General features: G+C 37.5%; 2 protein-coding genes and 1 long non-coding RNA gene across 3 annotated transcripts; all 3 read left to right on the top strand.

Annotated features, from left to right (window-relative positions):
- Window positions 1-2,455: 2,455 nt before the first annotated feature.
- On the top strand, window positions 2,456-4,917 carry LOC141784551 (signaling lymphocytic activation molecule-like). The gene is made up of 4 exons (XM_074662390.1): window positions 2,456-2,581; window positions 4,032-4,328; window positions 4,515-4,802; window positions 4,886-4,917. The coding sequence occupies exons 1-4, from the start codon at window positions 2,503-2,505 to the stop codon at window positions 4,915-4,917; spliced, it is 696 nt and encodes a 231-aa protein (XP_074518491.1). The 5' UTR covers window positions 2,456-2,502.
- Window positions 4,918-5,527: 610 nt separating this feature from the next.
- On the top strand, window positions 5,528-6,324 carry LOC141811060 (uncharacterized). Its single transcript, XR_012600144.1, has 3 exons — window positions 5,528-5,718; window positions 5,816-5,866; window positions 5,950-6,324. It is a non-coding gene; the product is annotated as an uncharacterized LOC141811060 (long non-coding RNA).
- A 4,218-nt stretch (window positions 6,325-10,542) lies between these two features.
- Window positions 10,543-17,413, top strand: LOC141784550 (signaling lymphocytic activation molecule-like). The gene is made up of 7 exons (XM_074662389.1): window positions 10,543-10,655; window positions 13,116-13,418; window positions 13,525-13,812; window positions 13,894-13,992; window positions 14,357-14,418; window positions 14,552-14,623; window positions 17,081-17,413. Exons 1-7 carry the CDS (start codon window positions 10,577-10,579, stop codon window positions 17,156-17,158), a joined length of 981 nt encoding a protein of 326 aa, XP_074518490.1. The 5' UTR covers window positions 10,543-10,576; the 3' UTR covers window positions 17,159-17,413.
- The last annotated feature ends 140 nt before the right edge of the window (window positions 17,414-17,553 follow it).

The following is a 17,553-nucleotide window of genomic DNA, read 5'->3' as shown; positions in this document are numbered from 1 at the left end:
TGCTGTGCCACTACAAAAAAGTCAAATGTGAGACTACATTCTGAATTCTTTTAACAAACTCTGCATGACAATACAAGAAGCAAGATGTTTCATGAAAACCTTTTTGCTTTTCACAGATCCAAGCTTTGACAGGTTGGTACAACTTGAACTCTTATCTTGAGTTAAAATGCAGTACATACCATTTTTTATGTTTCACTTGGAACAACCACTCCTCCTTTCAGGATGTGCCACATTCTGAGGAACAACCAGGAAACTGCTGCTGATCAAACAACCTACCAGAATGAGTCTCAACAGCATGTTTACTCCTCTCTTGTTCACGGTCAGCTGTTTGAAATATAGAAACTTTCACAACAATCTATTTTGAATTATTTAAACTGAGATAGTGTCTTAAAATATTCCTTTGAAGATCCAAAACTTGAAATTTATTTTGTGTTAATGATTTTTATTGTAGGTGACGTTTCCATCTATGAATCCATTGGTCCAACTTTCACAGGGAATGGTACAGTATTGACTTTTTTCCAACATAAGTTGTACGGAATAGCAAAAACATATTTCTGTATTAAGAAGGAAAACTAACGTTTTTCAGACATGGCTGAGTATGAAAACAGTGACGTTACAACTTCGATAGAGCTCAAAGATCTACAGAAACATGGTGAGTAGACAAAATGTTGGCCACTGATAAAAGCATGACAATCATCTGGATTACAACAATGAAAAAACTTTAGCTAATTATATGTTTTTTTTTACAGGTAAACGTGATGTTTCAATGGATGTCAATGAGGACTATGTGAATCCAAAGTCAGCCACAGGTACATACAAGAGTGTACGGTGAACACCTGACTATCTATGTCAACTTTTTTATGATCATGTATATTTGCTGTGATGTTATTCTAGATCCATGAGCTGAAGTGCATCATCAACATAACAAGAGAGACACAGCAGCAAGAAAAGCAGACTACACAGCTCAACCAACCAAATGTGAGATTAAATAGATCAAAAATTCTCTATTAACTTTACTTTTGTAATGTGTGAGCAATGGTCTTAAACTTTAGATCAGCTGATAAACAGCTATTTCAGTTTACTTGGTGTTTTGATAAATTACTTTTTCAAAGTTTTTTTTTTGTCACTCTCCCCCTCCTTGCTTTTGCATATTGTAACTCTACTTAAAACCTCATTAAGATCCAAATGTAAAAAAAAGGTAAATTCTGGCAACTTTTCAACTGCTCTTAAAATTTTGATCAGGTCTGTATATAAAAGTGTATATATGTCGTTCCTGTTAGCTAATGATGTTTGGCCTGGGTTACCTCATGAGTTATTTTAGGATGAGTTCTTCATGTCTGTCAGCTTCTGACTCACTTATGCTCTTACTGAAATGAATGACTGAGTTCACCCTTGAGGCCTTGCCAAGTTTCTGAATATCTTTATCCATGTTGTATAAATTACTTAAAGCTGAATTGTGCAACTTTTTTTGCACCTTGTATCTTTATATTAAAGTCTGCAGAGCCATCCTGTAAACTAAAATAAGAGAGATAATGTCTCTTGATAAGCTGGTGATGGTGTTGAAACTTGTGTCAAGCAACACATTTTAAAGGTGTTAGGTGGAAGTGTAGTTTTCTTATCTGACACCAAAAACTGATGCTAGTCTGAGGCTCTATTTGCAGAAAGTTCAAAGTTTTCCTCTTCAAAAATGTTAGAGTGAAATGATTTATTGAAATGATTTATAATAAGCTGTAAGCTGTGTGTGTGTGTGTGTGTGTGTGTGTGTGTGTGTGTGTGTGTGTGTGTGTCACAAGCTACTATGACAAATATTCATGCATTGTTCTCCTTTCCTGTAATCTGTTTCTTTCACATAAAATAAGCATTTTTAAAAAATTAAAACCTTGCGTGTTTCTCCTTTTTTAGTCAGATTGTGACCTTATGCTGACGACACATGACTTTTCTGTTGAAATCTCAATGTCTGAATCTTTCAAATGCACTATACAAGATGTAAAGTGAAATTTGAGGATTTAAAATGTTGAACATCCATTTCAAATGTTTTCATTCTTCAGGTTTAGTTGTTTTGAAATACCATATTTCTCATATTTTGTTCCCTTTTCTAAATATATCACCTACTGATGACAAAACATGACAACTAACATGAAAAGAAAAGAACAAAAGAGTGTTGAAAGTAATTCAAAGTTTATGTTACAGTAATTCAAAGTTTATGTAAGGCAGCTTGATGTTGTAACGATGAAACAGAAACCCTTTTATATATTTAAAGACAATCATTTCTTGATGACAAAAGTCATACTTGTGTCACCTGTTCATCAACACTAACTACCTTTATAATTAAAGTCTCACAGATTAACAAGAATGACGGTAGGAGGACTTTTATTATTTTATCATCATCATGTTTTTTTTACCACATCTGGTTGGTCTATGAGCTCTGCTTCCTGTCTCTACGAGTCACCACAGCACAGTTTAATAGACACAAAGAGGACACGGACATTTATCTCTGTAGAGATGGTTTCTGGTCGTCTCCAATTTCATAAATTCATTTTTACATGCACTGCTCTCCTGTTGTTAAAGGATTCCCTGTCTGGTAAGTATACCTGTGCTCTTCAATACTTGATGAACGTATGAAAGCCGTTAGTAGATCAGTTGTAACTATAAGCGAGGAACTGTTTCTGCTCTGTGTGGTTGTGGTCGTAACTTTCACATCACCAGGCCTCCAGTTCCGTTAAGCTTTTGTTGTATTCCCTCGTGTTTCTCATTACAGGTTAATTTTTATTATTATTAATTTTTGACACCCGTCTCTGTGTAAAGTCAGCTGACTTCCGGCTTCCCTGTCTTTCTCACAGTCCTGAATTCTCCAAATGTGTTGCATCTGGGTCTAAACACTCACTCTCACTCTATGTGACAGTTTGTTTTGTACTTTCATGTCAAGGGTCTGACTTTTTTTTGTGTGTGTGTTTACTTGCATAAAGTTTTCTCTGCCTTTGCTCAGACCACTAATATAAAAGACAACTTTTAGATCTTAACATGTTTTAAAATCTTGGGAGATAAACATAAAGAAAGTTCTGTTCAGACATTCTGATATTTAACCTAAGCATCTTTGGATTATAGATTATTACATTAGATCTTATAGATAAGAGTCTAGAAGACTGTTTCACAATACACCACACACAGTAGTATAAAACCTATAGGTACTAAAAACCTACAGTATTTCTAGCGTCTGCCTGAGGTGAACTGCAGGAACACCGGAAACCACAAATACACAAGTTAAAAAAGTCCTCGATCTTTAGAGCAGAAATAAACAAGTTTACTGCCTGGCTGGGTCTGAGCATCTCATTTCTCTATCAGCTCACACTGTACAGGAGGTGGAATTATCCAGAACACTTTATTTGAGTGGTTATTAAACTTAAGAGTTTTGCCCATATAAGAGCATGGGTGACTTGACAGACAGGCAGCCTATTTGTTTTGGACACCTGTGCCTCTCCTTGCACTGAGCCTTTGCTTGTCTTATCGGACTTGAACTTTTGGACTGTCTCCTAAGTATTGCATTCAGGTCCCAGTTCTTGGCTAAGTGAGACACATATCCTCTGAAAACCAACAGACAGAGATGTTATTGTGAACCAAAAAGCAGAAACTCTTGATATCATTTGTTGTAAATCAGTAAGTGACCACTTCCTGTCAGAAAAGAGAGTACCACTTCACGCCCTGTGTCCAGCAGTCCTTGCTATATTGAACAGGGGACCCTTTGGAGATGGTACCAGGGCTAAACCTAAATAATTTGAAAACCAGCTTGAAGTTCCTCTGGCTCTACTCAGATCAATTTATTGCCAGTTCAACCTTGTATAAGAGAATTTAAAATCTCAGTGAGGCTTTTACCTGTTAATGGGGTGATTACATTATGGTCTATAATTTCCTTCCTCTGGTTTCCCTTTGTGTACTTTTCCCTGTAAATAGTTGTGACCATCAGCTACACTATCAAGTCCATTTTGGCAGCGACAAAGGAATTGGTCTGACTGTTGTCTGTTTTTTCCTTTCAGAGGCTCTCAGCTGTCAACGTGTCATCCATAAAAAAGTTGGGGACACTGTGGAGCTGTCATCATGCTTACCACCTGAAGGTGTCACTTATGCTAGGTGGAAATATGGATGGTTTATAATTGCAAACAAAGTTTTCCCTGTTGTTGGAAAACAGTTTAAAGACAGATTATTTTTTAACCTCACAGACTTCAGTTTAACAGTGAAAGATCTGAAGCTGCAAGATTCTGGTGAATACAGTTTTAGTTCAGAAACAAATAATCATCAACGAGGCATGGTCACAGTTACTCTAAAAGTTTATGGTAAGAAGCTTGTTTTTTTTTCCACAACACATCTTTTAGTAACCTTTCTTTTGATGTTGTTTATTTTCTTAGAAAAAATATATAAATTTAAACTAAATTCAGCCAAATCTACTGTCCCAGTGTCTGATTAACTATTTCTTTCTTTCTTTCTTTCTTTCTTTCTTTCTTTCTTTCTTTCTATGTTAGAGCCACTAACTGAACCACCTGTACTGACTGGTAACTCCACCTGGGACCCTTCCACCAACTCATGTATGGTTTTGTTGGAGTGCCGCTCAAAGTCTGCTAAAGACGTCAGCTACAGATGGACCGTAGGGAACCAAACCAGGAATGGCTCCCAGCTACGGCACATTTTCAGGACACAGGATGGAGACACCTCGTTCAACTGCACGATCTACAATCCAGTCAGTGAGACGTCAGCCTCCACATCATTGAAGTGTAGCCATAAAAAACAAGAACTCACCTCACAAGACAAAAGTAGGTCCAGGAAAGTGTTAATGTTTGTTAAGTGGTTGAAAATATCTTTTGAAGGAGTATTTGTCAATGTCCATGTTGCTCAGCAATGATTCTGTCAGAATTAAGTACATCTTGAGGCCAAGTAGATGTTTTTATGCAGCTTCCAGTTTAAATTTATAGTTTAAAGAAAACTTGCTCGTCTGAATGAATGAATGAAGCAGAAATGTGTGCACATCTTTATGGTGATGTAGGTTGTCAAGGGGCCTATAAAGCCGTGGCTTGGCTCCCCCTTCTGGTCTTTTTTTTTTGCTACTTTTTACTTTCTGTAAATGATTTCTCATGTTGTGTAAGGTGTTTTCTGGTATTTCGACATAATGCGACACATTTTATTCATTTTCTTTTCAGCATATTTCCACTGACTTTTCATTTTCAAATCATCACTTTTGTTTGAGTTGCATAGTTTTTGCACTTGCAACTAAATTTATCTCATGATCATTTGGTCCAGATTGTCTTCAACCATTTTAATCTACTACTAAAAGTGTTCATTGTGTTTTACAGCGGCTTCTCTGTCTTGGGTTCTTGGATCAGTGACAGCAGTGATCATTTTACTACTTTTCTCACTGCTTTGGTACAAAAAGTTCAAGGGTAAACTTTTCTTCTATAAGCTCAATTAGATTAACTGTTTAATATTATATAATACTGAATCTGATGCCTGGCCTCTTTTTTCTTAATTACAGATCAGTGCCGTCCCAGGTGAGAGAAGCCTTCTATGATTTATTTTAGTAACATCTTTCTCTGCCTTTGTGATTTTTTTCTCCCAGTAGTTCCTAAATTAAAGAGCATATGTTTATTTTTATTAAAATGTTTAGGGTCAATCAATCTGAGACGGTCAACCAAGATAAAACTCAAGAGCCTGTTTACTCCTCTCTTCTTCATGGTCAGTCTTTCAACAAGTTTTGCAACTATTTGTCACCCTGAACAAACAATTTCACTGTTTTTTTTCTGTTAAGAAATACAGTGTCTTTGATTTATAGGTGATGCTGATGTCTATGAAACCTTGAGAGACTATGAAAATGCTGGAACAGGTGCTGTATAAATTTGGTTTGATCTGGTGCCTTTCAACAACTCACAGATTAACATCTAACTAATCCAAATTTTCTTCTTCCAGGTGCATCACCGTCGGCGCGTTTCTAAGAAATAAAAATGAAGAAACCAGGCCAGGACTCATGCAGTCTAGTTGACATTTTTAACCACTTGGTGGCGCCATGTGGCTTTACTTCTTGAACCTTCAGCACAGTGACTCCTGTGGTTAAAAATTAGAGAATGTATAGTTGTATAGTGCAGTACATGAACACAATTGATGTGTCAAACAATGAACTTAAAGCAGCTAGTATTAAAAGCGCAGTACCCATGATGTAGTGAGTGCCATTTCACTTGTTGTACATACATTATTAAATAAGCAGCCTTAACATGTTTTAATTAATATGATAACCTTAATAAACACTTTCTTTTGAACAAAACATTTGAATGTTTTGAGCACTGTGAAGGGATGTGAAGCATAGGGAGTGTGTCTTTAAACTTTTCACTTACATCTTAGTTCTGTTTCTGTACTGACTCACTGACCAGTGTCACTTACTGTCAGTGTATCACTTCCTCTTTGAGAATAATACACTCTGACCCTGCTAACCATGCTAACGGTACACTTAGAGGTTTTACCAGGAACTGATTAGCTTGTCATTGTATTAATGTGTCCAGAAAGACAATAAATGCTATAAAAATAAGTATTTTGAAACATTTCAAAATGGAAGCTTTGTAAATACTAATAATGCATGTTAAATCTTTGCCATTCTGCTTATATTAGAAATATTATTAATATTCAATGCATCTCTAACTTTGAAACTTGAAAATGAGATGGAAAACAAACTAAATGTTCAAGTCATTGACGATGTCACTGGGATCTTGCAGAACTTGCGACCAGTTTATTGGCACTGAAAGTAGTAAAAACTTGATGTCAGTAAGGTCAGGCTCTGTTAAAGAAGTTGTTTAAGAGTTTAAAACTGACAATATGATTGCTTGACCAAGACTTTGGCAGTTATCTGGAAGCTGAAAGTCAGAATGTCAAGCTTCACCTCTAAATTGAGAGTTTTCACAGAGGTTTGAATCTGGCCGTCACATTATCAAATTTTCATCTTTTCATCTTATTCATTTTTCTTGTAGAGACCCCAAATAGGGGCCAGGTCTGAAACTCTCAATTTCAGCTGTTTTTCATGTAGGGTAAACATTTTACATTTGAGGGAACTGTTTCGACGATTACTTGTAAACAAATTTTTGAAATCTCAACCAAACTTCCAACCAAGCTTACACAAAGATAAACCATCATCATACTGGCCTGACTTACAATCCTCCCCCTCCCTTCATACCCCAGACCCCAGCTCGATAATCTGACTTTCAGCTTCTAGATAACTGCCAAAGAGTCTTGGTCAACCAATCATATTGTTAGTTTTAAACTTTTAAACTTCTCCTTTCTCAGATCCTGACCTTACTCATATCAAGTTTCATACTACTTTCAGTGCCAACACAGTGGTGCCACGTTCTGCAAAATCAACATCTTTACTCATGTAATTGTGCAGTTCAATTAACATATTAGGATATTATATATTTCAAAAGGAGTGTGTTTAGGGATGCGTACCGAATTAGGTACTTTTATAGGTACCGACATATTGAAGAATAAATATGGTAAATCAACAAATATAAGCTTTATAACAAAAACAAATGTTTTCTTTTTACCACAAAAACACAAAAAAGCACCGAAAATCAGTACCACCGAGTACTGGTGCCAATTGCCAGGTACCAGGCATCTGTACCATATTGTTTCAAATGTAAAAGGTACCCATCCCTAAGTATGTTGGTAAAAATATCAACTAAAAATTGTTTACTAATTATCCCAAATGCTGCTCAGGTGAGCGACATGATGACAGGCAGGTTATGTGAGGAGTAACCAAGTGTTCCCATCAATACTTGTACCATTTTGAGCGCCAGACTGGTGCTGTCAACCACTTTCCAGGTGATGTAACTTAAGTTTTAAGAGTTCAGGGCTCAGGGTTTAGAGGGAACATGGAGATTCAGTCACAGTTAGTGGACAATACCAGGTACTCTAGGTATTCCCCACAGTCCAAAAACATGCCCATCAAATTGACTGTACACTCCAATTGCTTATATGTGTGAGGGTTTTAAATGTTAACTGTCAGATACGTTGTCTGGAGTGCACCCTACCTTGAGCCTAGTGACAGCTAAGATAAGCTCCAGCCACCCTGCAACCCCAAAAAGAAAGAAGAAGTAAAGAGTGAATGTGCAAGTCAAAGCAATGTATTGACGGAAAATAGAAGATGGTGTGGTGTTAGTGAGGCGGCACTAAAAGAGAAGCTGTGAAAGTTGGTAAAAAGAGTGTGGGGTCATGGTGGAAAATGTGTTTGAATGACAGCTCTTGTGGTGGGCTTTCTCATATCCTTGACGTGCCTCTTTCAATTTCTAAGGAAATCCACAGAAGTTACCAGCATTGCTTGGACCACCTCCACAAACGAAAGAGACCACTGTTTCTTCGTGAGAAATACCAAACCTCCTGGCTTTAACTTGCATGTCTTACACCTCTTGAGTGATGTCAAGTCTTTCACTGTGAGCCACCATTTCAACCACAACTGTGAGAGAAAAACAAACTAAAATAAACATAGTGGCTTTGCTCTTGTTAATTTATTCAGTGAGACATATGATCAGTCTCCCAGGATAGACAGAGCTGCTTCCTCTTTCACGTGTCGTTGTTTATTAGTAGTGAGTGCCAGAGACGGGCTTTATCTTGATGTTGGTTAGTGCACTTCCTCTTCAGTGCATGAATTTTAAGTACAGCTCAAGATGCAGGAACATGATCTAGCAAGCACTGAAATGTAAAGTAACAGCAACCACTGATGGTGTTTTGATACATAGTGAAGAGGGGGGAACTGTGAAAAGCTGTGGCTTGCGCAGGTTGTCTGAGTGCAAAGGGTAGTAACAATGAAAAAAGCATCTAAGGGTGCTTCAAGCAGCTTCATTGTTCAAAGGTCGGGGTACAACACACCAAGCACTTGGGTATACTGCCCAAGCCTTGTTTCTACCAAGCGGTTCAGTTCAGTTTAGCATTTTTCCACTAACCACTCCCCTTTTGGGACCCCTTTGTTGGAGTGCCAAGTAAACCGATCCAACCTACAACACTGCAGTCCGTTGATCGGTCAAAAGAATCTTCACTTCCTGTGCGACAGCAGCTGTTGTATTTCTCCTGGTGGCACACAGCCGTCTCTGAAACAAAGCTTGGTTGTGCTTTGCAATAAAGAGCTACATGCCAATCACAAAGAAGACGAATTGCTGGATGTCTTCCATCATTGCTCTTAGTTTACTAAGTTGTGTTTTTCTTCTTTGTTGGATTTATTAGCGGGGTACACTGTCGTGCTGCCATGGCGTCACACTATTGTGTAACTGATGCAGCTATCAGCATCCGGCTTACACGCAGCTTACCACAAGGGGGCACAGTTGCCTGTGGAAACGCAAACAGGAGTAGTTCTAACCCATCCAACCCGTACCAAACTCCCAGTGTGCACCGAGTTTGGGAATAAGCTGGTAGCTTAAATACAAACAAGGAGTGAGGATAGCAATACACAGGTGAGGTACATTAGGGTAGTGAGCGAAGCGGGGCAGGGAGACAACTTGCCTTTAACAAGAGACAATATCAAATAAAACAGGGGACATGAGACATAATACACGAGGGAGAAAACAGAAACAACTTCAGAATACACCTTGTTTTAACCATAGACTGTAAAAATCAAAAACCGCACCCCCTGGTGGCTGGTTGCAGTATAGATCGAAAACTCAATCTCTCCAGTCATTCCAGATGGCTGCGGTCGAACTTTAAAAAATTGATACACCTTGTAGAAATGTTTCTCACGTCTGATTGTTGTGGTGATTTGAAGACATCATTTGGCTGCCTTGTATTCCACTCCTCTTTTTTTCTGAAAAGTTTTGTTTTTATTCGTTATAGGAGGTTAAAAACAAGGTTTTACATCAGGTTTAATGATGATTGGCAGCTGCTGTTCTTGTGTATTTTTTTCAGGGTATTGTAAAATATGTCAAGAAGTGATTAGACTCTCGAAAGAAAAAAAAATCTGCTTCGATGGCGGTGCCTGTGACGGGGGAATTTTGGCGTAGAGCCATCCATGATCAAACACATCAAACATCTCAGACCTGATCCATCCTTACATCACCAGATCACTGATCCATCAGGTCATGAGGGCCTACTTGCTGGGCCCTGTGTTCAAATAAAAAAAAGTGATCATGCTCTTAAATATGTGGCTCTAACTCTTTTGAATAGTCTCCCTGTGCGGATACGCTGGGCTGCCTCTTCAGAAGTCGTCAAAATGCAACTTCTCACACATTTGTTTAAAGTTGTTTTTGATCAAAGCCCAACAACCTTTACTTGCTTGCTAAACTTAAGTACTAACACATATCTAAAACACTGTTGCTTGAGGAAGATAGTGCACATATAATATCCTGTTATTTTTTTTTTTTTATATATATATAAGGGATGTTTCTCTGATTATATTTCCTTTATATTATCTCTATGTGTATCATCATGCTAAGATCAAACTGTCATCCTCTGTTGCTGAGAGGAACCTCCCCCAGCTCCACGCGCTCTATTTTCATATGCAGAGTACTCGCTGCTACACTTTTGATAGACGAGAAGAGGAAACAGACTGTGTTCCTCTCGCGCAGAGATGGTCGGTGATCGCCTGAATAGCCTGAGCTGCATCTTTAAATGCATTGCTCTGCTGCTTCTGTGGGTCTCCTTCTACTGTAAGTACACCTCTGCTCACATCTTCATGAATTTAATTTTTTTTTACATATATTGGTATAATGATCTGGCTAAATGAACGCTGCTATCATGAGCTCAGAGATCATGTAGGTCAAGATTGCACAATTGGAAGTCGTGTTAGGAAATGACGTGTCTTTCCATGGAAAATGTTTTGTTGTTTCGTCTTGCAAGAGTAAAGGGACAGTTTGATAGCACCAGTGAAAAACGCAGCCATGGCTTTAGTGGTTAAATACAGATATGGGAACTGCAAGAGACAACAAGTTTTAATGTTTGAACTTCAATATGTTGGCTGTGCTCAGTACTGACAAATTTTAAACTCCTGTTTCTTTAAATGTAGATACTTTTAAGTAGAAGTCAGAATCTCGTGATGTGCATGGTTCACAAAGATGAAATTCACATTTTTGTTTGATTTTTTGTGTGTCAGCAAATTTTCTGCTGCATCTGCACAGTGCAACTTTCCAAATATGTCACAACCGTAGAAAGGGTCATCCTCTCCTGCCCTGCAGCCTCTTCTTTGCTCCTTCCTGGAGAAGTTGATGATATTATTTGGTGGATTGCTTTACTACATATTTAATCTTGCGTTACATTCTGACAACCATAACCAGTCATACTGTTTGTACATTGTACTGCTCTGACAGGAAAACAGGAGGTGTGGTCCTCCTTCAGGGATGGATAATGTTTCTGTTACAGCTTCCTCTTTACTTTTTTTTATTTGTGGTGTATTATAACAAACCAATTTTGATCATGGAGTTTTTATGAATTTTAATGAATGGAGAGGAAATATTGTAGATTAAATTTTAGAAACTGTAAGAAAAAATGAGAATATTTGCAGAAGTAAACAAGGGCATGTGAAATTATGAAAATAATTGAATGAAAAGCCTATGAGGTTAGCTGCTTGCCTGAAGATTCAACCCATGAACATATCATGAGAATTTACAGACCTCCCTCAGCAGCTCTTATCGAAAATGATCATGAACAGTCGTTAGCGGAAACTGTGGTTGTATCATTGTTAAACTGTGGTCAGCCTTAAAGGCTTCACTGCTTTTTATTCCTTAACAAGTAAACAGATGATTAGTCAGTCTAATTATAACTACATAACAAATGTAAAGTTTGACTCATAAGTTTTATCTAGGTCTCCTGATCTTTTAGATTAATCTAGCGACTTGTTGTGGTCAACCACCCACAGGATGCAGTCGTTGCTCAGAAAATGGGTCGTGAGTGTCAACCATAAAGTTTGTTTTGTTTGACATGTCAAGTCATAATCCACTTTATGTGGCACATTTTAAAAACAACAAGGTAACCGAAGTGCTAACCATCAATTCAGAACAGTAAATAAACAAGTAAAATGCAAAAGTTAAGTTAAACATATATATATATATATATATATATATATATATACTTATATATACTTATATATATATATATATATATGTATATATATATATATATATATGTATACTTATATATATATATATATATATATATATATATATATATATATATATATATATATATACGACAAACAATAAAATACAAAGCTTTTAGAAGCACCAATAATAAGTAAATAAATAACAAATGATTTAGAAACAAAAGAAAGACAAAGACCACAAAAATCCCATGCTGGGTTAAAAGCCAAGAAAATAAATGATCTTTAAGACTAGATTTAAATATATCTGAGGTATTAGATATTTTTGGTTGTTTTCATCATGATGTTTTATTTTGTGGTCATTAAGCCCTTGCTCATGGCTATATCATACCTTTAAAACACGGATGGCTGGCTTAAGAAAACAAAAAACAAAAAAAACAGAGAAAATGAAACCAATACTATCATTCCCTGATAAAGAGGCGTTGGTTCTCAGTGTTTAATGGTTCGTTATAAAAGCATTAAAGTGTTTGCAGGTAGGACCCATTTACACATGCCTTGATGCTGGTTAGTGCACTTCCTCCTCAGTGCATGAATTGAAAATACTTCTATCTCTTGATTCTGAGAAAAAACAATACAATTCTGACTTAAAGTGGTCTTACCAGTTGTAACCAAGTCATATCAAAAGTTTGATTGCAGTTTGATATCTTTTATGGTGCATTTCAAAATGAAAGATGTTGAGATTTTGTCATAAAATACGAGCGCATCATCAGCATAAGGTCATAGTCTGACTTAATGCTATCTAGGAGATTAATGTAAGGTTTAAATTCCTTGAAGATAAATTTTAATCAGTGTGGAGGCGTTTCATCAGAGTGGCCCACTCAGAACATACCACCCCCTCATTTCATTGTCATTCAAAAACTCTAGCTGTGGTGTAAACATAAATGTTCATTGATATTGTTATGGAACCTTCTGTATGTTTTCACAGTTGAAAGTAAGTGAGTTGTGCCTTCATTTTCTTTACATAATAGAATTTAAGTTCACTTCCATTAAGACTATTTTTGTCTTTGTGTTTCAGATGTGGAGGCTCTCAGCTGTCAACATGTCATCCATAAAAAAGTTGGGGACACCGTGGAGCTGTCATCATGCTTACCACCTGAAGGTGTCACTGCGGCTACATGGAGATATGGAAAGGTTATAATTGCGAATAAAGGTCGAGGTGTTGATGAAAAACAGTTTAAAAACAGATTATTTTTTAACCTCACAGACTTCAGTTTAACAGTGAAAGATCTGACTTTGCAAGATTCTGGTGATTACAGTTTTAGTTCAGAAGCAAATAAACAACAACGAGGCCAGGTCACAGTTACTCTAAAAATTCACGGTAGGAATATCTACAACACCTTTTTTTCAATTATAACTGACATTATAACTAACTTCAGTCAGATCTGTTGCCCCAGTGTCTGGTTAACGCTTTTGTTTCATATTAGAGCCCATAACTGAACCACCTGTACTGACTGGTAACTCCACCTGGGACCTTCACACCAACACCTGTATGGTCTCGTTGGAGTGCAGCTCAAAGTCAACCAAAAACGTCAGCTACAGATGGACCATAGGGGACCAAACCAGGAATGGCTCCCAGCTACAGCACGTATTCAGGACACAGGATGGAGACACCTCGTTCAACTGCACCATCTACAATCCTGTCAGCAAGACGTCGGCATCCACATCATTGAAGTGCAGCAAAAAAACACAAGAACTAACCTCACCAGACAAAAGTAGGTCCAGGGAAGAGTTATCTATGATTAATCATGTTTACCTTCAATTCATGGGTTAACAGCTGAGACAATCTTTTGCAGACTTATTGTTTGTCCTTATCCTGATCGTGGCTGGATCCATACTGCTGATCGTCGTTGTTATTACAGCCATGGTGTGTCATTGTCAACGAAGTAAAGCAGGTAAGAAGTGCCACACGTATGAAAAATAACAAAAGTCCAGTTCAGGTTCCTTCAGTCGTTTCATCTTCAGTTGGTTAAAATCATGTTTGTTACATTTAGCACAGACATGACTCATTTTTTTTAAAGAGCTCCTTTTGGGCAACTGTAACCCAAAATAACTAAATTCTGAGATTACCACGGTAGGGGAACTTGTAGAAGGTTTTACTGGAAGTTAAACTGTCACTGAAGGGGAAGTCGCTCTCTAAAATTGAGTGACTTGTTGCAGAAAGAGCATGGGGAAAGTAATTAAAAATCATGTGTCACTCATGACTAATTACTTGCTTGTTTTCGACTCTTTCCATGTTTCTTCGTTGAAATTCTCCAGCCAACAGTGACGCAGTTGACCAGACCATTTATGCCGACATCACTGAAGTTACAACTGAAGATGTAAGAACACGGAGCGATTATTTTCACATTCCTTTTCCTCTGCTTTACTTTGACATTACTTATCAAAAACTAATATTGTTGTTTCTGTTTTTTGTTTTCTGTCCATTAAACATACACCTGTGAACATCCAAAGACTTCGTCCAGCATGAAGCCTTGCTCAGTGTACGAAACCATTGACGATAAAAACAACCGCATCACACCTAAGGTAGGAACCCTTTTTTTAATACAAATATAAATAAAATATATCTTTTTTTAATTTAGGTTCCTCTTCACACATGCATTTCTCTGTGCCTGTCAAAAGGATAGAATAAAGTGAGTGGGTGGTTACGAGGATTAGATTGCTAACCACGCTGTGATGCAAGGCCAGAACAACCCACTCACTTATAAACACTTTTACCAAAAACCACCAGATATTGAACAAATACAAACCGGAGGTTAAAAGACCAGAACCACCAGGTAGATTTTACTCCTGATCCTAACCCTAACCTTTCATCCTAATCCTTTATTTGAGTCTGTGGACTTGGTTATAACCCATGGCCTTGCCCATAATTCTGCTCTAACCCTTACCACTCTGAGTTCATGGCTTGGCCTAGCTTTAGACCTGGTTTTATTGGGAACATCACTCGTATTTTAAAAAACTTTGGTAACACTTTACTTTAGAGGTCCGCAAATTTCATTGCACTTGGGCAATAATTAGACAAAGTTTTTTCTTATGTCTTTGAAATTACCCCCAAAATTTCATGAGAATTTGATGAAAATGAACACTTAACTTCTGGCCAGATTATGTTTTGCAGTGCGCCTGTACTCTCAGTGTCTATCACAATCAGGTAAGGCCAATTTACAACCCCACTCTTGGTGAATATCACATCTGAAGCCTTCAGTTGTATCATGTAAAACATTATAGACCTAATCATAAAGATTTATCATTTTGTATGTGATCTCAATTATGTATATCAACAAACTTGGTACTAAAAAACTTGGTGAAATTAAATAACAAATAGCTAACTATCAACTGCTTGTTGGGAAACTGAATTATTCACTGAACATTTCAAAGGTAATTTTCAGAGGAAACAATGAACCTAACTTCTGTTTTCAAGAAGTAAGCAGCTATTTATCACCTGCTTCTCTGGAAATAGCAGAAACGTTGGGATACTTCTAAAAACATTGGGTTGTGAGTTAATTTTAACTTAATTATTTGCTAATCGTCACCTTCTTACCTGGCAATTTGGAGTACATTTTAAAGAAACTGTTAAAAAAACAGTAACCTACCAATTGTGACTTGCGACAATAAACTTGGACCTTATTTTAAAGAAGTTATGTGCGAATTTCAAAGAAATAAGAAAAAACTTTGTCAGATTATTACCTAAGTGTGATGAAATTTGGGGACCTCTAAAGTAAAGTGTTAAACGAAATTGTCACAAGGCTGTCAACAGTCTTTATAACTTCTGAACACAGTTTAACACCATTGGTTCTGAAAGGATCTGGTTGTTTTGGTGACGCGTCCTCTAGCTGGTGCATACCCCTGACTCTTTATCTTACCAACCCATCAAAGGACGACCTCAAAAACTTACTTTGTCCAAATTCTGAACCTTACTCTACTGAAAGCCCAAACCTAACCCTAACATTAATGCTTGGTCCTTACCCTTGGGACTCAGTGCGTTTCCATGCAGTCAGTAACCCTTTGATATTCGGAATACTAACAATAACCCGGTTGCGCAAGGGCCATGTAGGGTCATGACGTTTTCCATGCATCGATATGTTGCCCATGCATCACTGTTTTGATCAGGATACCATGTAAACAGGTTATTCCGAATGTTTCAGAAACTGGAATATTGACCTTAACCGTCCCAAGGCAGACGTTGCAGATTCGCAACAGCTAATTCCAAGTCACCTGATGACTCCACATCCACATACTGTGAGCCTTTTTTTCTCACTGCAGAGCTTAGTTGTGCATTAGCAACAAACAGTTTCCCACTGTCCCACCAACTGGCAGAGCTGTGTCACTTCAAGCATGGCTGCCTCCTTGGTTTCACCAAAACAGATTTTCATCAAATTCATGCAAGTTTCACTTCCATTCCTCCATTAATATGAAACCAAAACTGCATCAGATGAATCCTGAATATATATAGATACAGTACACGCCAAATAGTAGATTTTATCTCCTCTGGGTTTTTCCCTGGGGGTAGCTGTATTACAATGTTGCTACATCCCAGAATGCATTGCATGTGAAAGTCTCTCTCAGAAAAGTCAGAATTGTATATAACTACCCCATTTGATATTTTTCCCCAAATATCTGTTACTAAAACTTAATTTGAGCCTAAAAGGGTTACCCCAAATATTGACTGCATGTGAACGTAGCTATTGTTGTGTTTCCTTTTTGGGGCAACGAAGTGAACAAGGCATTTTGACCAATCAGAATCAAGTGTTTGACACAGCTTGGTGAAAAGTTGGGAATTATTTTTGTTGTTCATTTGAGACAAACTCAATCCCTCGCTTATTGAATCCAGAGCCACACCAAGTTTCTAAGTTCAGGCATTTCAACTTAAGGTTCCAAAGACGAATATCCTGATGATGATGATTTTCTTTTGGGAACTGATTGATTGTGACAAAAGCCAGACATTAGCCTGACTGTGACACAGTTTTTCACTTCCTTCCCACCCAGGCCCAGACTGTTTACGACCAGATTCAGCTCAGTCGTGTGAAGACGGCGTCAGTGTCTCCTTACCAAGAAATCTCCTAAAGAGGGGGGTCTTTAGCAGGAAACTGTTGATATGTGTAAACCAAGCACAACCCAGAAGTATTACATTGAGTCATGCTTTTTGTACATTTGTATAACCCGCATTGTATTTTAAGGACATGGAACTAGCTTCTTTCAGTTTGTACCAGTGTCACACACATATGTATATGATGTAAATACAGAAATATATTCTTTAAATGTTGTGTGTGTGTTTCTTTGTGCCCTCACATGCTCATTTTCCAGATCTTATTCCTAAAACATGGCCCCTGTCAGAGAATGATAAGCCAGAGAAGCTATTTTAAATATCAAACTTATACTTTGGTCTAATTCGTAAAAAGCTGTTCAATCAAGCAGCAGTTCAAAACAATAATCTTTGTTGGAGTATCAGAGAATGTTGC

Source organism: Halichoeres trimaculatus, unplaced genomic scaffold (genome assembly GCF_033239565.1).
Source record: "Halichoeres trimaculatus isolate MK-OKI-2021-1 unplaced genomic scaffold, fHalTri1.1 fHalTri1_scaffold_22, whole genome shotgun sequence".
NCBI classification, from domain to species: Eukaryota; Metazoa; Chordata; class Actinopteri; order Labriformes; family Labridae; genus Halichoeres; species Halichoeres trimaculatus.
This window is presented reverse-complemented; position numbering and strand designations above follow the sequence as displayed.